The 21,051-nt window shown below is 39.2% G+C and overlaps 1 protein-coding gene across 2 annotated transcripts in view; it reads right to left on the reverse strand.

Annotated features, from left to right (window-relative positions):
• Positions 1 to 21,051, reverse strand: part of TRPM5 (transient receptor potential cation channel subfamily M member 5) — a 53,046-nt gene that overhangs the window by 9,346 nt on the left and 22,649 nt on the right. For both annotated transcript variants that reach the window (XM_005499247.3, XM_065065173.1), the window contains 13 exons: positions 19,574 to 19,765; positions 17,656 to 17,758; positions 16,699 to 16,817; positions 15,704 to 16,054; positions 13,137 to 13,268; positions 11,858 to 11,981; positions 9,692 to 9,837; positions 8,806 to 8,918; positions 7,347 to 7,442; positions 4,700 to 4,958; positions 3,280 to 3,398; positions 2,622 to 2,754; positions 180 to 354 (listed from right to left, as the gene is read on the reverse strand). In XM_005499247.3, the coding sequence (XP_005499304.1) occupies positions 180 to 354; positions 2,622 to 2,754; positions 3,280 to 3,398; positions 4,700 to 4,958; positions 7,347 to 7,442; positions 8,806 to 8,918; positions 9,692 to 9,837; positions 11,858 to 11,981; positions 13,137 to 13,268; positions 15,704 to 16,054; positions 16,699 to 16,817; positions 17,656 to 17,758; positions 19,574 to 19,765 (2,062 nt within the window). The remainder of the gene's footprint in view (positions 1 to 179; positions 355 to 2,621; positions 2,755 to 3,279; positions 3,399 to 4,699; positions 4,959 to 7,346; positions 7,443 to 8,805; positions 8,919 to 9,691; positions 9,838 to 11,857; positions 11,982 to 13,136; positions 13,269 to 15,703; positions 16,055 to 16,698; positions 16,818 to 17,655; positions 17,759 to 19,573; positions 19,766 to 21,051) is intronic.

Below are 21,051 nucleotides of genomic sequence, written 5' to 3' on the forward strand. Positions count from 1 at the left end.
AATGTAATTCCATGCTGCACGTTATCTCTTTGCAAATACACTATTTATATCATGGTAATGTGAAAGCTTTGGCCTGTAGGACAAAAAAAAAAGAAACAATACTGGGAAGGAATTCCAGGCTCTAATCGGAAGTGTGCATTCAAAAATGGCCAAGTTAGGGCGGAAAGAAATTTCCTCACTGTCTATTTCATCCAGTGGAATCTGGCCAAATATTTGAAGGTAGGGACGATAAAGCACCCTTCTGAATATCCATTCCACTCGGCTGTCATCGGGATGAAGCAGAGCTTGAGTTGTCACACCATAGGCAATAAGCCACACGCTCAAGAAAAACAGAAAGAAGAAAACATCCTTCATCTAAAAAAGAGAGGGAGAGGGGAGAAAAGGAGGAGAGGTGACTGTAATAATATAATCAGAGAACAGTAGTCTTTCTATATGAAAATGGCCTAAATAATTCTGTTTCTTTACAAGCTTGTTTAGGCTAAAGGAGGTGGAATAGGACACTGTTCCATGTACAGAATTCCTCTCTTGACCTTGCTGTTATCATATTGCTCTTGGCCTGTAATCAGCATTTTTCTTTGACAGCTCGTTTAGATAAAGACATGTTTTAACACTATACTCTTCGTTTGCTGTTTTTTCTTTGACAGCTTGCTTAGATAAAGACATATTTTAAATTAAAACCGTGCTTTTCAATCATCTAACATTTAAAAATGAAACACATTTTACCTTTTAAGTGAATCTCATTATAAATTTAAAATCCAGATTTTTGGTGAGATCTCGCTACCATCGACTGCTTTACTGTGAATTACAAGAGTTCTGCTGCAGCAGTGAATCCTGGCAACAGCCGGTGCTCACTGGTGAATTACTGAACACTGATACAGCAGACGCTGCAGGATCAGGTAGCTTCTGTCTTGGGTTTTCAAGCTAAGTAATGCATCTGAGGGACTGTTTTCAGAACTTTCTGCTTTTAAACATTGTGTTTCTCTACAGAAGCAGAAGTAATTGAATCCTAAAACACTTGAAAAAAAGAAAGGCCTAATAAGTATTTCAAGTGCAATAATTTTTCCCTAGTGGAAGAGGAACACTTCATCCTCTTCCCATCTAATCTGACAGAGTTCATTAGGGACTGTAGATACATTTCAATTAGATTACTGGATTCTGCAGTTACCCAAAAGCATAGACATTTCAGACCTCCAGGAGGTTACTTGGAGTTCTCTTAAGAAAGAAGGCATCTAAGCTAGGCAAGATATAGCCTATGTCTCTCTGACTTTCACCAATCTGTTTTATTTTCTGGATGATTTAAAATTCAGCAATGCTGCAGGACTGTAACTGTGATGTAGTTAAGAGAGAGTGGTGGCGAGTCTGGAAATATTGACTGAAGTAACTTTCACTGTTCTTTCATTTGTTGTAAGGTTCAACATTGAACTAGTAAAGGTAAGGCATTGGGTTGGCTTGGATGGGGGAAGATGAAAGGTTCCATTGTATGGTTTTGTCTAGGCTGCTGTTAATGTTCTCATTTGCATCTTCTTAATCTCTGTGTTATCTCACATGACTTCAGCTGCCAGCACGGTAGACACATCACCATACCTGTTCCAGGCCCTGGTTTAGTTTGGTATGTAGTAAGGAAGGGTTAGGAACTGGAGATCTGACTTGTGCTCTTACAGTAAAAGTCTACTAATGCTGTAAGCTAGATAATGTTCAAGAACAAATATTTACTTGCCATTTACCTTTTTGCTACTCCAAGCAAATGTCATGTTAGAGTTCCAGTTATTGCATTTGTAGACAAATCCAAATAGTTGGTAGTTATGTTTATTCAATATATAGGCTTGTTTAGACTGGAGGGCTTTTACTGAGCTCTGCTGTGAGTCACAAATCAAATATTTGTAGATTCTATAATAGCACTTACAATTAGACGAACTTCTCTTAATCAGTTACCCTGAGCTAATTGGCCTAGAGGATTAACATGCCTAAATAAAAAGCTACTTCAACATACCCAAGCACAGTAACTGTATTCCTAATGTCTCATTTCCTGACGGAGAGTGGTAATAAATAAAAATCTTTTATCAACATTTTCCAACATATGCTCACAAAGTACTAATGTGTTTTCATTGTAACTTGGAGTTACAAAATACAAGAATAACTCCTGTGGGCAACGTGCAATTATCCTTTTTTTCCAGAATTTTATTTTCACACTACTTGCGAATAACAATCTCTTTCCCCAAGCGGAGCAGAGTCATTCAGTAAATGCCGTGCCCTTCTGTAAATGGCCTGTCATCTGTCTGAGGTCTTTGCTCTGAATGCACACAGCTTATAAAGCAGGAGGAACAGCAGTAAGTCAAAGACACTCCACTCTTCATTTGCCAGATCTGAGGTTAAATGATTAGGTAAGGTAGAAGGATTAGTAAATGGTGACTAACTTATTATACTATAGAGCTCTTTGCAAGGATCTATTTCAAACTTATTTCATCTAATGCTCATGATAAAGAAGGGAATGTATTTAAAATGACAAGCCTTAAAAATATGACAATAAAGATAGACTATAAACTGATTTCCTTTGTAAAGAATTTATACTCTCAGTTTTTAAGAAAGCATGAGTATTTGCCTGAGAGAGACTGAGCACTCACCATCCTTTCCACAATGATGATCTTTGGTCCAAGTTGTTTGTGAATTGCAAAAATATGTATAAGTCTAAGTGTAAACACCATAAAATCAATGGCAAGTATTGTACGGCCAGCTTGAAAAGTCGAGTTCAGCATCCTGCAGAACATAAGAAATGAAATATCAGATCTCAGCAAGCACTTGGGAGAAGCATTTTCTCAAATATTATACTCAGTTTTCAGGCATAGCCTAGTTAGGAAAAGGCAAGGGCTTCAGAGCTCTGGTTGCATAAGCAGTTAAGAGCAGTGTAACATAATGTCTGTATATTCATGAGAAATAGCTGGAAGATGGGGGGACAATGTATTCTCTGTCTGGGCTTCAATGAGGTTTTGTGTTTTTTTTTTTTTTAAATAAAAATATTATACATTGACTAAAAGTGATTGGCAAAAACAAACAAAAAGTAAAGCTTCCCTGTATATGTGTTTGAATACACCACCATGTATTTTTTTTGGTCTCTGGAGCAACTTCTGTGTTTCCACAGAATTTTAGAGGCTTTTATTGCAGAAACATGTTTCAAAGCTTGTAAAAGTAAATGTTATAGCCTCTCCTTTCGTGCCCATGAGACTCTTCTGTCAGCTGACATACATAACCCCTGCTACCACATCACAGGGAACAGATACATACCTGCAGGTTACCCCAATTATGAAGAGGAAGATGGTCACCATATCACATTTATTCCAGTTATCCTCCACATATAGTTTAAATTTTTTCATTAAATTTGTGTCTTCATCTGTATAGAAACTCTGAAAAAGAGAAATAATCATCAATATTGATCTGTTTCCAGTTTCATTATTTCATTGTGAGTTTTAATGTAATACCTCTTCCTTTTTTCTCTTTCATTGCAAAGAACAAAACCAAATTCCTAGTGCACTAGGGAAAAAACAGCTTGAAAACATAAGCTCTGATTACTGTCTTAAAATTAAAAAATTGGATGAAAAAGAAAAAAATCAAATATTTTTATTCTTGTGATATTAATCTTAAGCATTTTTGAGGCCTGATTTATAATTTTGTCAGCATCCAGACTGTTAAACAATACAATAACTTCCAGTCAAAGTTCAGTTTCTATACATTTCTGTCTAAATACCAGGAACAGTGTGGCTTTTGTATACTAGAATTGTCAGTGAGTGCACATTTGATGATCTCGGCAAAGAGTTGGGTTTCTTAATTGGGTTTTAGCCTGGCACTCTTCATGTTTTACAGGTTTATAATGAAATGTACTTTGATCCAAATATTTTCCATGTCCTCCTCTGGTTATAGCCTTCCTGCATAATTTCAAATAAATTGTAACAAACCGGGATCCCCTGCACTGTCCCTATTTCTTAAATAATGAACACCTATTTGTTCTTCCAGAGTAAATGTTTACAACTGCTTTTTCATGTCTAAAGAGGACAGCTTTATGCAGTTGGCAACACACTAGCACCATTGTTCACACATGATCTCCGTTGTTGAGCTGAGGACATTCCAAAACCAGTAACTTGGAGAGTAATGGATAAGTGGGGGCGGGGGGATTGTGGGTTTGTTTTGTTTTTTAAGAAAAGCAAACCAAAAAGAGATCTACTCATGTTTTGAGCTGAGAAGCATTTTAGGAAAAACACAAATAATCTGATTCATTTACTCTTTTTTTTTTAAACAATCCCCAGCAGGGAAGAATCTTTTTAAAAGATGTAGAGTTGTCTGATGTGTTTCCAGGTGTAGAATGTAACTTCCAATTTACATTATTTGTAGTGGGAGGACCTAGTTCTGGGGAGTGAAATGAGAGAGATACTTTGTGAAGTGAAGGACACCTGAATCTTAGCTGCCCCCCTGACTTGGCTACAGCAGGATGGAAAAACAAGAGGTGAAGCTCCAGGTTTATATGATGGAGAAAGAGCTTGCTCTAGGAGAGAGAGGTGCAGTGTTCTGGGTAAGGTAAGTTCTATATTGCTCTTCTGTGCAAAACTGTACTGACACTTGAAAGCTTGTACAGTTATATAGATTGTAAATCTATCCAAAATATTGTCTTAACTTTTACTGTGTTATTACTGAGGTGTTGTACATGACTGACCTGTCGGATTTCTTCCAAGACCAGGGTAAAAACCCAGAAGTAAAGTATAATTTCTTTAGCAGATGGACCCTCAGGTGGAGGTGGTTTAAAGTCCAGTAAAAGGACATAAGTAAATAGAAACAGAAAAGCAAAGTACATTATAACATTCCCCATAAATACAGTTACAGGGGCACTCCAGAATTTTCTCCACCGAGTAAACATGAATGTCGCCCACGCTGTTTTTTCAGAAGGGTTCTGCTTTTCCAATTTACCATTTCCTCTGCAAAACAAAATGAATATAGTCTTGGTGATTATTTTCTAAAATTAGTCCATAGAAATAGACTCAGTGTTACTCTATATCAATCTTCTTGTAAGATTGTAACAGGCAGAAGCTGGGCATAGCAAGGAGGAAGGCTGTAGAAGTCAGTGATCCCATTAACATAGCAGAAGTATTTCAAGTCAAAAAGAAGATTTTGAAAAGCAAAGTCATATCAGACTTAAATGCATGTTCTTGTTATTTCAGTTTTGTTACGTTAATTTAATTTGTAACTTCAGTGTGTACATAGTACAAACACTATGCAAACACACAAGGAGAGCTGGGAGTGGACTAATTGCTCTTCATTCTTCTAAATAATGGGAAAGTAAATCAAATGTCTAATGCAGTTTTCGAATCAGTTGTTAATTATTTTGGGTCTAAAAATTTCTAGTAATGCTTTTATGCAGAAATTCTTGTTGTTGCTCTGACTTTAAACAATTCCTCTTTTCAACGCAGTCTCAAAAGTGCTGGATCATAGTAAGTGTGTGTTTCTTGACTATCCTTGCAGAAGCCTGAGAGAACTACTGAAGGAATGCTTCAGCCCTTTACGCAACTGTAAGCACTGGCATCTTGCCCTTTATGATTAAATTAAATTGCAGAAAAAGTAATATAGAAGCCTTTTAGCAAAAAACAGTTGGCCTCATATATTATTTATTATTTGACTATTGTGGAATTATGCAAGTATTTTGGTAACTGAAGGGAAATTTGACCTTTACTTCTACAGTTGTTTTGCTGTGTTTTGGAACATGAAGTGCTATCTATTGGCAATGGAAACTATCCTCTGTAGAAAACGCAAGTTGCCTGAATTTGATAGCAATCTGATCTTCGTGTGGAGCTTTGTTTCCACATAAATTGCACTCCTGTGTAAGCTAGGGATGTTATTGGATCTTTAATTTTGTGATTCTGACACTGAGAGGTGTGATCTCTAAGGAAGGATGTGCACACTAGGGTATGTTTTTAAATTTCACCTCATAAAGAATAAACAATGACTCTTCACTGGTGTTACCTTCCCCTGACATTCTTGCTAATTATTAAATACATTTGTTACAAGGAAAAGTTTCTTCTCACAGCCAGTCTTTTCTATGTGCCTGATTCTGTAATACCTCTCAATTTATGACATCATAAGATACATTCCCATGGTAACAGGCTAATAAAATAAACAGATAATTGCAGCTTTACCGTAAGATGCTGAAATAGATCTGGGAGAAGAGAGCCTCTTTGTTAAAATAAATTGCTAAGATAATAGCAGCTGGAATGCACAATGTAATGACCAAACCACACTTCACTTGGGATATGGAAGTGCTTTATGACATTGCTTACAAATAGCTCCCAAGAGGTAGATGCTTTTACACCTATTTTATAGGTTAGGGAGGGAGAGAGAAGAATGAATTATTTTCTCCAATATACTGGCAGTTAAATGTCAGAGGTAAAACCAGAACCTGATAACTCTGACTTGGTCCAGCACTGCATACTGCAGATGGTGCTTCCTCACCACTGTTGTTCATATATTCCTGAAGTTCTCTTCAGATCCTTGAGAAGCATATGCTCAACACAAGTGGCTGTTTAGCACTATTTAGCCATTAAGAGGACTTTGTGCTAATCAAAAGTCTTTCTATCCTGACTTAAGTCCTCGTGGCCTCCCAGGGTTTGATGATGAGTATGTGGCAGAGGTATGGGATGGGATTCAGAAGTTCTGAATCACAGATGCATGCATGACCACGAGCAACTGACAAAATCTTTGTGCTCAGTTACATGTTTGCGTAACAGTCCCTCTTTGTCATAAGTTTGTTGTTGTACTTCAGGTTCCTCAGGGCCCATCTTTTAAAACGTAAACGAAGAGCACTAGTATGGTGGGAAGCTGCCTTAATATAAAATTCCCAGGTATTGATGTTTGCAAGTACTTCTATTGCTGCCTTTGTGGGCAAGTATGTAGTGATGCACTCAAATAACGTAAGGTTTTGCTGAGAACCTTCTTTCTGCTCCGCTCAGTAATCTGATAGGGGCTTAGTTTCAAAATCCAATGTGTATCAGGCATCATGAGCTGAAGGGTATCTCAGGAAATGCTTCCGATCCCCCAGGTATTAAGCAGATTCCTTGTTCTGGAGAAACTACCTGCTTAGAACAAGTAAAGTTGTGTCTCCTTTTAACAGTGATATATCCCGTTTATTTTTTGTATTCCTTTTAGAGAGCAACAACAGCACTAATCAGAGAGCACAGCAGTTTCTGAGGAGTAATGACTTTGGTTGTCCTTCAGCTGCCCCTTAGATTATTAGCTGGTCACTAATCCACAAGAAGTGTCTGTTCTTTGACTGTTGTTGCAAAAGTTGTATTAACTAATGGTTTTAAACTTACCTGTCTTCTTCCTTGGAAAAAAACAGAGTCCTCTCCGTAGCTAAACTGTCCAGCTCTCTAAATGGCTCTGGCTCATTCTTTGATTGTTTTTCCTCACTGTAAGGAAATAAACTCATCAGTTGAAAGATGATGATTAGCAATTTTTCACTACTAAATTTGCATTCAAACAGAACTGCAAGCATGTACTTATCTTGGACTTGCTCCATGGAGAAGCTACCAAATAACATGTAATCCTTACCTCTGCAAATTCTGTTGATTTGTAAGGAGAAGGCTGAAGTCACCCACACGATTTAGAGAAGTGATAATTGCCATGGTTCACAAAAATGGAGCAGGAGGCTCAGTTTCCTCAAATTACTTAAGATTTGACCAAAACCAAACCCCTTAGTGCTAGAAGACAATACCCAATGTTCTGTTCCTGGTTACTCTTAGTAGCAATTAAGAGAGGAAATGCCAGAAACAGTAGGCAACATGATGCCAACTCTTGCATTTTCAGGGAAAGGAGGCAAAAAAATGTCCTCAACAGAACAAATTAGAAAAGGCTTACTTTGTTTATGAATCATAATTTAAACCTTTCCATGAAAACTTTGCCCAAATTTCACATTAAATGACTCGAATTTGTGAATTTGGCTGCCACTATGGCAAGAAGGTCATCTTTGGCGATACTGGCAGAAGGAAAGTCTTAAGTCACCAGTGCCAAACACGTGCTACTCTTGCATTTTAAGTAGATCAACAGTTCAAAACCATATATTTCATAATAGCATGTCATTCCATAATGCCAGTTCTGATGATTTGTATATGATTCTCACAATATTGGGAGGTTTTAAAGTTTCAGTTTCTGGGTTGTTATCACTGCCTGAGTATCTTGGCCTCCCCTCCCTTTTTTTAAGAAAGCCTGAGATTCTAGCCATCTTCAATGTAACAAAATGCTGAAAACTACCAACTCCAAAGCTATGCCTGCATAAGATTAACAAAGAGATCTCATAAGACATTGAATCTGAAAATCTTAATTGATTTCGTGTCAGTCCTGTGTTTTGAAGTTTGACTTATAGTTATCAAGGCTTGTGGCTGATAAAACTGCTTTGTGATGGCTGTTATTCTAGATAAGATATTGAGGTTTGAACAAGGCATCTTCAAATCTAGAAATAGATGGTGCTATACCTGGAGATATTTTACATATTACTGTATAGAATCTGGAGCTGCCAGAATTCCAACAGGCTTTTCTGTGGACTGTGCAAAATAGAACTGATCTATGTGAAACCACGGCATTGATCTTTTAAGTGTTAGAATAGGCACTAGCACAGGACACACAAATCACTCAGTACGCTAGAAAACTTATTTGCAGTCCTTCTGTTGGCACTTAGAGGCAGTATTACAGTGAGAAATTTTGAGTCTGGATATTTTTAATGGCTTATTTTTCATCCCTTACTTATCTCTTGCACCCAAATACTTATGTTTATACCTGAATGATATTAAATTTGTGTAGATTAGGAAAGGACACCAGAATCCACAGATTAACTTCAGAATTTGTGTACTTGTAGACATGTCTCCCCACCATATTCTTGTCAGGAAGGCCTGAAAGTCAAGAAAACAAGAGATGGCTTTAACATCTCAAAAACATACATGCAGATGAAGTACACCTATCTTCTGTGGCTTCTAAGACAGTGAAAGCTCTGAAAACCTAAGGAGCAGGCACATCTTCAGAGGAGACAGGTGCTCTGCGCGTCCCTCTGCAGATGTTGTTGAGTATGCAGAGTTACAAAGAGGACGGTGGAAAGAAGAGCAAGTCAAATGGGGTTAAGCAATATCTATAGTACTAAGAAAGTGCAAGTCAGGCACTGGGAGCTAAAAGCACCATCACTCTTAATTTAGCTTTGTGTATGTGGACAGAACTCGGGTTGTGAGAGCAAAGCTGAACAGTAATTTGATTTAACTTTTATCAGTGAGCTCTTCCTTGAATATGAACAAGGAGTTACCTCACATCTTGGAGCAGCTTCATTATGCCTCAGGCAGAATTAAAGTGCTTTCCTGATGCTTCGCTTTCAACAAGGAATGAAGAAAAAGCACAGGACAAAATAAGGGCTAAGCCTCTTCAGTGTGCTGTTTTGCTAGCTAACAGGATGAAAGGGTGGGAAAGGGGGGAACTGTGTTTCTTTGTTGAGGATGGGGTTTAACATCCTCTTTGTATGGTGCTAGGGAGAGGGAAGAGTCCCTCCTCTGAAGAGTATCTCTTTGGGGAACACATTTCATGTGTTTGTTCAGTTGCTGTCCTATCCTCTTCTGTAACCAACATCATGCTTCTATGTCCTGCGGGTAGAGGTAGTGAGAGAAGGGTCTGTAAAACTTACCTGGACACCATCATGTGCAAAGAAAGACTTTGCATCTGCTTCTGTAGCCAGCTGAAGGCAGGTGGTTTTGCTCCAGTACTGATTTTTCCTCACCAACAAAGCAAACGCTCTCTCCTCGCTGTTGTGGTAGCATTCACTGAACAGTTCTGCCAAATGAAGGAAACGTTGACAAACAGATCTTGTAATTTAAAAGAAAAAATTAAAAATGAATGTAGGGCATGTGAGTGATGCGCATAGGGCACAGCCTGCTGGCAGGAAAGCCTGAGCACTGCCATATGCTCCTTGCTGCACCAGAGAGTTCTGTGAGGCTGAAGTAGCTTGAAAGAGCTAAGAGGAGGTTGGAGGGAGATAAGAATGGTGCTGGACACTAGAATAATTCGCTATGGTTTTATCCATATGTGTACATGTGTTGGGGCAGAAGGCAGACTAAATAGATTTGTCTTGGTGAAAAAAAATCACTGTAATTTTAAAATTCCTGCTATTTGCAAAATGGTATGGAGTATATCTCTCAGTACCTCCCTCTCACCTCTTTCTATTGGCATGCTTCCTTCTCAGTCTGGGGCTTCTAACAGTTTCTTTTTTTTTTTCTATTGTTTGACTTGAAGAGAAAATCTCCTTTCTCAGTGGTTCTACAGACAGCATGAGAAACTTACTGGAAAGATGTCAGTATTTGTTATAGTCCCTCACCTGTAGCTGCCTCATGTGGAGCTTTAGGCAATATCAAGCAAAACTGTATCTATTGGATGATCCTCTGACACTTTGAGGGATGAGTTGCCAAGCTGCCCCTACTCTCAATAGACTAAACAAAAAGGCAGCTCAGCTTTGGCTTGTAGCCACCAAATGCTTGGTTTTAAGACATAACTGTTTGACATAAAATAATATTAGACTTGGTAGAGTGTGGCATAGTTCTGTTTCCAGGGAAGCTGGTCTTAGAGCTCAGAAACAAGGATAAATGGTCCAAAAAGTCAAGGTTTTCTCATTAGACAAGGTCTGACTTCTTGTGTTGTTTCATCCTGCTGGTTCACTTGATTATCTCGATACTTTTCCTAGGCCAGCCTACACCTTGTTATGCTGTGAGGGATGAGGAAAAGCTCAAGTTCACTTAAAGTAAGCTAATATACGGAATTCTTTTGCAGTTGATGTGGTATTTATCATTCTTCAGGAATGTTCACTCTACTTAGTATTGACAGTATCATCCAGGACAGAAATGAAAAATGAGGATCTGACCTAATACCAAAGCCAAGGAACAGACTTCTGTGTATTGGATTATGGCCCTGTAATTCCCTGACTAAATTACTGGAGCCCTGTGATTATATGAGAACCTGACTTATTTTTTGTAAATAATCATGGCCCTGTGAGAAGAGAGGAAAATGTGATCTGTGTATAAATAATGTAGCAGTGTCTGCGTGAGCCTTCAGCTGCTTGATATATCAGCTTTAAGGTGGGAGAAGAGCCTCTGCATTTCCACATGTGGTGTACTTTAAAGCTCTCTGTTCACAGCAGTGCTGCCTTCAGGTACAGATTGGATTGGAGTCAGATCAGCGGAGAAGCTTGTGTGCAGGCATCTGTTTTTAAGCCAGGCAAAGGGGAGATGGCTTGGCGCTCCGGCATTGCAGATGTCTGAGCTTTCTGCTGTAGGGAGGGGCGGCTTCTCTGCTGTGAAGAAAGGCTGAGCCTCGCTCACAGTTTTGCAGTGCAGTTAGCCCTCTTCTGGGTGAGGTAATCTTGAATTATTTTTAGCAGCAAAGACAAACCTTAAAACTTGTTGTTCTAGTGGCCCTTAGAGAGCAAGCTTGATATTGCAGGAAAACCGGGCTGCTATGAGCCTGGAAGTGTTTTGGTTGTTCTTTCTTGCCCATCACTGTAACAGACCCTGTATTATACTAAGATCAGACACTTAAACCACCAGCATATAGCAGGAGAATAACCTTTCTCCATGCAAACCACGGGCCAGTCTTGGAACACTGATTTTTCCAAAATGATTGGTTTTTAAGTCCTTCTTCTGTGGTATTTGAATGTTTGGGACTGCCTGTGCTGCAAGGCTTTAAAATTATTTATGACAGTTGACCTTTTGCAACTGAAACAGTATTTTTTTTCACTTGCTTGCCTTCCAGTGGCAGTCACTTCTTAAATTTTTGATGCTGCAAAGAAGGTGCCATTACTTACCAACAGCGAGCTGCTCATACTTGGCCTCTTTCATTATACGTGCAACTTCGGTTTCCGTCTCCAGGCGGGACATCTCTTTAAGGATCTTGCAGGCTGCCAGAGCTGAAGCTACACCCTCCTGACCCTGTAGAATTGAAAGGGGTGCTGTTGTTACCATCCACTGGAAGGCATTTCTGAACTGGGGAGACTTCACTAAGGAACACATCTAACAACAACAACAAAAAGTCATACATGTCTCCCCTTTGAAGAATCTTCCCTCAAATACAGACTTGAAAATCCAAAATGTCAGTCGAAATGAGAGTTTTGGTGGTATTTGAGAACTGAAAACCACATATTGATAGTTCTTGTGCCTTATAAGGCTGGAGACTTCTGGGTTTGATTGATCTTAGAGAGGCCTGATTTGGGGTAGCAGTCAAAGACTGAGAGGAGAAGAATGTGTTATGAAACTAGAGCAAAACAGTCTTACTGTGCTAATATACCTTGAACAGAGCTGCGCTGAGACCCTGCATAAGGATGCATTGGAAAGGAGGGAGCACAGCTGGCAGAGGCACAACAGTGGCGCACAGCAGAATCATGCCTTCTGGTAATGGGGCTCCACAAACACGAGGCCCTACAAGGTGCAGATGTGTCTGCGTGCACACGCACACACGCTCCCTGGCTGGAGAGCTGTGCTGCAGTCTGTCCCTCCCCGTGGCTCCTCGCATGCCAGATGCAGCCGGTCTGGAAGCTCAGGGATGGAGCCCGATGGCTGTGTCTGGCTCTGTGCGGGGAGGGAAGCTGCGGCTTTGCGCTCCAGATGCACGAGACAGGGCCTCAGTTGTGGAGGGTTGTAAAACAGGAGCCAATTATGCCAGTTTGAAGCTCAGCCTTTGAGGGGGTGATGCTGTTGTTCCCTACACACGTAGCACGTAAGCTAAAGATGCTCGATTGCACCGTGCTAGAACCCAAACAATTGACCTATTGTGGAAGGAACAAAACCAGAGACTGCGAGTAGTGAGTCACCAGCAGCAAGGAAGAGAAGGGCCAGCTCTGCAGCTGAGGTTGACCAGCAGCACTTCGCGCTGTGCTGATTTACCCCTGCTCTGCCCTCCCTTGCTCTCAGGCCCCCTGGCCTCTGCTGGCATGAGCCACAAGGAGATGAAAGGCCCTGTAAATGCCACATGTCGTATTTCAGAAACAAACCCGTCTGTCATCTGAGCTGCCAGGCTGAGCAAATAACATCTCATATATTTGAAGCATGCCAATATTTTACCTGAAGCAGCTACAGCTGAAAGCTTACCATAGCCCAGAAATAGTTCGCCATCTTGTGCCGATTTTGAAGTACTGCCCATACAAACAAATCCCTCCAAGGGTTTTCAGTTTTCTGGTTCATATCCAAAGGCTCAGGTAATCGCTTCATATTCACTTTATCCTGAAATATGGTTTGTAGAAATTCAAACCCGCTTTGCAGTCTCATTCCATACAAATGACATGATCTAAGCTGCTCTTGGCCTTGCCAGCTACTTCATATTCTTTCGATTTTTCTTTTACTTTTTATTTTCTGTAGGACTGAGAGGTAATTAGCTCATTCTGTATTGAATCAAAGGACCCTTGTGCCCCCGATATAACTCGATATGTGTGAGAATGTCCTGGATGAAACCATGACTCCATTGAAGTTGATGGTAGTGCTCTCATTGACTTTATTAAGGCCACGGTTTCACGGCTGGTGTGTAATATCATACAAGACAAACCTGTGATTAGCTAATCTGAGCTTGCCTTCATTTATATTGGATTCTGCTCAGCTGCCATAGAGGACATGGTTTCAGAGAAAAGGAAACAAAAGGCATTTTATTTCAACAGAAACAAATCTTGCCAAGGCCCTGTACAGGACAAGAATAGAGTATGTCAATGCCCTCCTTTTAGTCTTTCCTTTGAGAAACCTTTCCCTCATGCAGGGAGTATTTTAAGTAGAACACTGCTTGTCGCTTTAGCACTTGATAAAAATCTCTCCAGAGGAAGTATGGCAACTTAGGTCAAGTTCTGAGTTTTAAGTATATTTTTAAACTGCCTTTATATATATATTGTGTTATTAATTACAAGCAGCCAGAGTGTTGTGTTGGGTTCTTTTTTTTTCAATAAAAATGGTTTTGTGAGGATATATTTTTTTAATCGCTTAGACTATGGAAGTCTGTTCACATTATTTTAATGGCATTTTGGGGGTGTTGGTCTGGCTTTTTTTTCTTCAGTTTCTAGTGAGCTATTTAATCAAACTAATTGCATTGAAAACCCTACAGGAGACATAGGTATCTCAAAAGTCTCATCAGTCTTCATAACCACTAGTTCCTAACTTGAAATAAGACACATAATTTAGCAGCAGGGACACTGATGTCCCAGTACAGTGATGCTCTTTTTGTTGCCAGTGATAATGGGATTGAGCTACTGGTGGCAGCCATGGGAAGAAGCTTTCAAAGGAAAAAAAGCTAGTAGAGAGAGTGATCTGATGTCTGAATTAGGCCTTATTTACAGCACTTGGCTTTAGCTCACTTACTGCCAAATCCCACAAAATTAAGTGAGATTTTGGGGGCAAATTTTTATTTCTGTAAAATTCATGAATCTGGAATCTGCTTAATAACTTAAAAGGCATTGCCCCAAATTGTCTGTCCTTGTGCACAAAGAAATCCTGACTAGATTCAATCTTAGTTTTTCTTACTACTAAGTAATTCAGCTAGGCTTTACCAAACAAAAGTGATTTAAGCTCAAGTGAGGGTTTTTTTTTTAATTTATTTTTTAGTTTAAAGAGTTTTAAGATGAAACTAGAACTTGGCGAATATACAAACAAAGGTTTGTTTATTTCATCTATAACTCTGATCTGAATTAAATTTCTCGGTTCCTTTCTGTTTTGAAATCATGCGTGGAAACCTATTTGCAATGCTCTTGCAAGAACCTGGGTACTTATGACTTTCAGTATTAAATACACTGTCAAAATGCAAAAATGATGATATATCTATTGCACAGTTGTGGACAGTGCACTATAGACATTTCACAGTGGTATCCATCACGTGTTATTCTTGTCATGTGCTGGCCAGAGTGCTTGCCAGGGCCACTTCACACCATTGTTCCTATGTTTTGGGGTGTGCTATGTCACTCAGTAACAAGACTATAATGATCTAAAGGCACTGCACATTCTTGAATATCTAATCTACTTCTACCCAGTATAAATCTGGGAATAGTTTTATGCACAAAGGTTACCATTTTCAGACCTGGGATTGAAAATGGCCATCACCTGCTTCTCTTTCTCCTAGAAAATACTATTCAAGTAATTCTACTTGAAGTTCTATATGAAAAATGCAGACTGTTATTTTTATGTCTAATTACTCTTTACTAAGCGTATCTCCTCATATTCTCCATATATCATTAATGGAATCTGTTCTTACACATGTGAGGTTAACAAGATCAAACTGTTCTCCCCATGCAAGGTGCTAGAAGGAGGAATGGTCTGTGGAAGTTGCGCTAGAAGACTGTGAGATACACGGACCTCTCCAGATCCTCAAATAGAGGCCGTATCTTAGCACTAGTTCAAGGTGGAGTAAAACCTTGCATAAAACCCCATGTGCAGAGGGGGAGAAAGAGGAATCACAATCAGTCTATTTTAGAAATTCCTTTCTTTTCCTTTTTAATTTTGAAATTTAGCTGTAATTTACATTTTAGCTGTAATAATAATGAGCTAGAAAAAAGGAATGAGAAACTGAAATGACTGTTTCTCTTATCTTCCCTTTCTTTCTCTGCCCCCAAAGGCTAGATTTAGTTAAAATTTTTCAAGTTCTCAATTGGAGGGGAGCAGGACTATGATGGAAAGTTGTAACTCACGGATCTCTTCTTGCCTCCATGTCTGAGGTCTTGATAGAAACCTTTGCATGCATCATGGAGAAGATCCTTGAGAACTCTAGAGACTTCACCAAGAGTGAAGAGTGGACAGATCTCCTTCTGCTCTTTATGCTGTTGACCAGTGAGCCCTGCCAAGGTCAGCTTGCTTTCTTCATGTTTCTTCAGCAGAAGCTCATAGAGGAGACATTTCTGAGAAATGGAACAGTAGAGTCTCTGCAGACGACTATATGTCAGGAATTCAGATATGTTAGCCCCATTGTCAATAAATAATTTTACGAATTCTGGTTTGTCATTGACCAGAGCATCCATCATCACTTCCTCCAGGTCACAGGACTAGATTGATGAAGGGAAGAAGGAAGAGGGTAAAAAAAAAGAAAAAAAAAAAAAAATAAGTTTTTTGGCGTCATCATGGACGGATAAGGAGAGAGGTAAGATTTAACATGAGGACAAGCACGTTTTGTCTTCCGCCAGGTCAACAGTGGGTACAATGAGAAAGGGAGGCAGAACTCTCTTCTCTCTGACAAAACATCTATGTAAGCAGCAGTGTTAAAACATCAACACAAATAGCATGCTGTAGGAGTTGTGGTGATGTTGGGTACCCACCACACTGAGTGTCTATTTACATGGCAGTTGGAAACAGTGCTGTTCTTCCTACCATCTTCTCACAGTAATATCTGCATGCTTTGATTTGTAAGCTCAGGTTTGTTTGAAGTCTGTACAGAATGGGGAAAAAAATTCTTGCCCCCAAAGAGCTCAAGAAAGACACCATGACCACTGAATTATTCCTCTGTCTTTAGCCATTATCACATAGGGGACCAGAAGGACAAACAGCCTAAGGAAGCATATTACCACTGCCCAATTTCTTAGTGGAGAATGCAGGTGGCATTAAAAACTGAAACCTTTTATCAGGATGGCTTAGTGTCCTGTACACATTGGATATTACACAGATTGTCCTTTAAGGCAATAAAACCTGGTACCTTCCACTCCACGTCACCATTGAAAATTTCACTTTTAGCTATGTCCACTCTGTTCCAGGCCACTGCCAGCTTCAGTTCATCCAGATATTCCTGAGCTTCCTGACTGTGACTTTTACAAGCTGGCAAAAATAGGAAATGCAAATAAACTCAGTACTTTACACTTGTCAATTTACCAATGCTATATTAAATTAAACTAGCAATATGAGCACTCTTCTGGCTGTCACAGCATTTTTTTCCTACCTTAAGAAATATTTTTTGTTTAAAAATTATTTGTTAGCTGAATTATCTATTAAAACATTACGTTTAATTCTCTGTAGGATTTTAAGGGACACTTTGGCTTGCAGAAAGGAGGGGGCAGGACTGGTGGTTGTTTTTCTCTTTTTTCAATTAGCACATTAGGAATATATTGTTGTTGGTTTTGTTTGTTTGTTTGTTTTTCCTTGTGCTAAATTTAGGCTACCACAAACCATTAAGTTAATGCAAATTGAAATGGGTGGCAGAGCAAGTAATGTCTTCTTTCAGAAGACACAGTGAAGATTTCTTAAAGGAGAAACTGATTGTTTCTGGAATTAAGGCAGTTCAAGTCTTCTTGCGTGTTTCTTGTTTGTTTCTTTGTTTTTAAATGGCTTGTAATTGGAATAACTGCTCCACTGAGTTTCAGGTATTCTATAACTTCTACTACTAAGAGAAACAAGTAGTGAAATACAGGAGCTATTAAAATAGTACTATACAGTAGCATAGATTAAAAAACAGACACAAGTTTAAAGCAAGGTTACAAGAGCTATGGTAACTACCGCAGTTTATTTGTCAATAAGCAAGCAGCAGAAGTCTGCATCAGTAATGAAATTTGATCTAACAGCCAACAGAACTTTCTCTGGACAAGAATGAAATATATTCATAGCATAGAAGAAATAAAATCAGACAAGTATGATACTGTGCTGTGTTTATTGTTCTTACCTTTTACTAAAGCTTTTAAAATGACTGTATCTAGGTCTTCTGAACCATCTTGCTCAAAGTTGTGCAGGGTTAGAAGATGTTGATGTGAGATAATGTTCTGAATCTATTGAGAGTTGAACAAAAATCATTTTACCCATTGTCCTACTGCTATGTATTAATGCCTAAGAGCCCAGTGGAGATCATCCATACAGTGTTTCCCAAAGAACTTGTGTTCTAATTGTAAAGCTGAGATTTGGCAAGGAGACAAATATTATTAGTTTCCCATATATAATAAGTCCTAAGGCAAGGAGGGAGTTACTGCCTTTTCCAAAATCACTTAGCAGGATAGGAGGAACTGCACTTAGATATCCTGAGAACCAGACCAGTGCTTTAATTAAAAGATACTTAACTCACATTCTTATTTGATTCATAGTCATGTTGTGGCCAGCATACCACTAGTTTTGTTTTACCTTTTTCTGCTTTGACATTTAAGCTTTGCTCTCAGAAATGTTTATTTAAAAGTATCGTCTCTAAATCTTACTTGAGTAAAAGTCATCAAATATTGATATATACAGTACTCGTTCCTTCTGCTTCTCTATTTATTGAGTTTTCTTTCTTGCAATGCAGCTGTACCAAGACTTCATGAGCATCTGGCAATATTGCTTCTACATGCCATTCCATTCCCTTGTGTTAGTGATCTGGCAAAGTTCTCCCTAATGGAATTAATATATGGAACTTTCAAAACTAAGGATTATGGCAGAGGCTTCAAAGAATAAATAGTGTGTCAGGTCGAGTAGACTTGGTTTATCTCGGAGGCACACAGTGCTCTTCAGTCTTCACATAAAGACAATGTCAAAGTGGGTTTTGTTTGTTTGTTTCTTAAACACTTAGGCATAGTGGTTCAAGTCCACCAAGTGTGCCTCAAGACAAAGAGTAAAGAAATATCTGTGAATGTTTTGTCTTTCTTTTTTAAAAACACACATAAGTAACAGTAGGATAATTTCTAAACACCCTTCATAGAATAATTTTGGTTGGAAAAGACCCTTGAGATCATAGAATCCAACAGTTAACCTAACACTGCCGCTAAACCATGTCCCTGTGAGCCTCATCTGCATGTCTTTTAAACACCTCCAGGGATAGTGACTCCACCACTTCCCTGGGCAGCCTTTTCTAATGCCTGACAACTCTTTCTGTGAAGAAATCTTTCCTAATATACAATCTAAACCTCCCCTGACACAACTTGAGGCCATTTTCTCTTGTCTTATCATTTGTTACTTGGGAGAAGAGACCAACACCCTCCATGGTACAGCCTCCTTTCAGGTAGTTGTAGAGAGCGAAAAGGTCTCCCCTCAGCCTCCTTTTCTCCAGGCTGAACAGCCCCAGTTCCCTCAGCTGCTCCTCATCACACTTGTGCTCCAGGCCTCTCAGCAGCTTCGTTGCCCTTCTCTGAACTCACTCCAGCACCTCAGTGTCTTTATTGTAGTGAGGGGCCCCAAACTGAACTCAGTATTCATAATTCTTTTTAATTTATTCATGCTTATCCACAATTAGGTTTCCATTTAACAGCTGTAGATCATGACTTGAGTCTCTTCTGTCACAGCTGCACAAGCTCCACAGCTGTGGAATACAAATAATGGTTCGCGTCCTCCAGAAGGACTGTGGGGTTCCTGGGTGCTGGCTGTTACTTGAGGAAATAATGAGGAAGGACAGAGCCCTAAGTGTTCAGCTGAATCACTAGAACAAAGTAGTTTGTGTGATCAACTGAGCACTTGCTTTTAATGTTAGAGGAATATTCTGATACTAGCATCACAGCACTGGAGTACCCAAAACTTCTGGGCAGCTTCTTGCCAAACGTTTATTAAACAAACTACCAAAGCTAGAACTAGTCGGAGAGAGGTTGTGAATGCAATGAGTGTAATTATCAAACATATGAGCTCACTGTTGCTGTCCATTGTAGAATGTCCTTCCACAAGAAGCTTTCTGCAGGGAATTTCTCCTTGACTTGCTTTTCAACAGCTTCCGGTGTGATAAGCTGTGGGTCATTTATGAAGGCAGCTAAGATGTCAGCTGCACCTCCAGACCCTGCTAAGATAAGCCAGGGAGCAGAATTTTCCAAACCGCTGCAAATTCTCTGTAGTTTAAAAAGTACATTTTTAGAATTCATATATGGAAAGAAAATGATATTCAAAAGAAGGATTTTTACAAACTAGGAATAAATGTGTACCTAAATTAGATTCACTATGGAGCTGGTCTGGACTCCTCTAAGCTATTACAATTTTTCTGATTCTGTTGCAGGTTGTCCATGTATAGGCCCCTGACTATACTTCTTTTCATGACACGTTTGCTGAGAAGCTAAGCAATGTGATTTGGACACACAATGCATAAAACTTCTTTGTCCCTGACTTTCCCCCCCACTGCAGTTTGTGTTTGAGCATAGTCAAGTGCAAGAGGAGCACTCTACAGGAATTCTTAGCAGGCTTTTCTGGCTGCTGAACCTGGTGATGTGTTCTGAAAATGAGGAACTTGCCTGTGGGAATAGACCATTGGGCCACAGGAAAAAGCCACTGTAGCACAGCAACTACAAGGGTTAAATGCTGATAATTCTATTACTTGTGCGATTAGAATGAGGCAGGCAGGTTGTTGAGAGAGAAAACCAGAAGCCATAGCATCAGTTTTGCAATAATGGCTATTTGCTGCCAATGTATTTTTTACTCTGGAGTTATGCAAGAAGCTAATGAGTCTCTAAGAATCTATTGATTCATTGTTGAGTAGAGTTGGGGCTTTTTTTAGTTTGTTATGGATTTTTGTTTGTCTTAAAAAAAAAAAAAAAATGTTGTAGTCCTTGGTGTGTATCATCCAATTTGAACTTAAGAAACTGATATTTTAAAAAGAAGTGCAGTTATCCATTCCCAGCACATGTAAATATAGGGCAGCTCCAGCCAGTCACCTTTGGTCTCCAAGTCACTTTGTCCTCTAAAACTTTGGAAAGAGGCTGTGATATGTGATTTTTCAACACCCAAGATACTCTCACTGACATATTTAGCTTCTAGAAGGAAAGCTCAAGAGGTGACATAATGCTAGTTTAAACAGTGACACCACTAATATCAGTGTGTTTTAGTCCAGCTGGCAAAGATATGACAAGATACAGAGACTGGAAACTGAAACTAGAAAACATTACCAGAAATTAGTTGTTATTCTGAAAGAGGTTAGCAGCTTGTGTGGCAATCTAGTCGCTTAGAAACTTTAAATTATGATTAAATGTGTCTCTAAAGGTACTGCACAGTACTCCTTTTCATCTGAGAGTCATCAGAGAGAAAATGCCATGTGGACATACAGGCTGCTACAAAGTAGCAAAATAAAATACCAGTAAAATAAAAATAGAAATCAAAGAGTATCTCCTAGTTAACAGGTTATTTG

Source organism: Columba livia, chromosome 5 (genome assembly GCF_036013475.1).
Source record: "Columba livia isolate bColLiv1 breed racing homer chromosome 5, bColLiv1.pat.W.v2, whole genome shotgun sequence".
In the NCBI taxonomy this organism is placed as follows: domain Eukaryota; kingdom Metazoa; phylum Chordata; class Aves; order Columbiformes; family Columbidae; genus Columba; species Columba livia.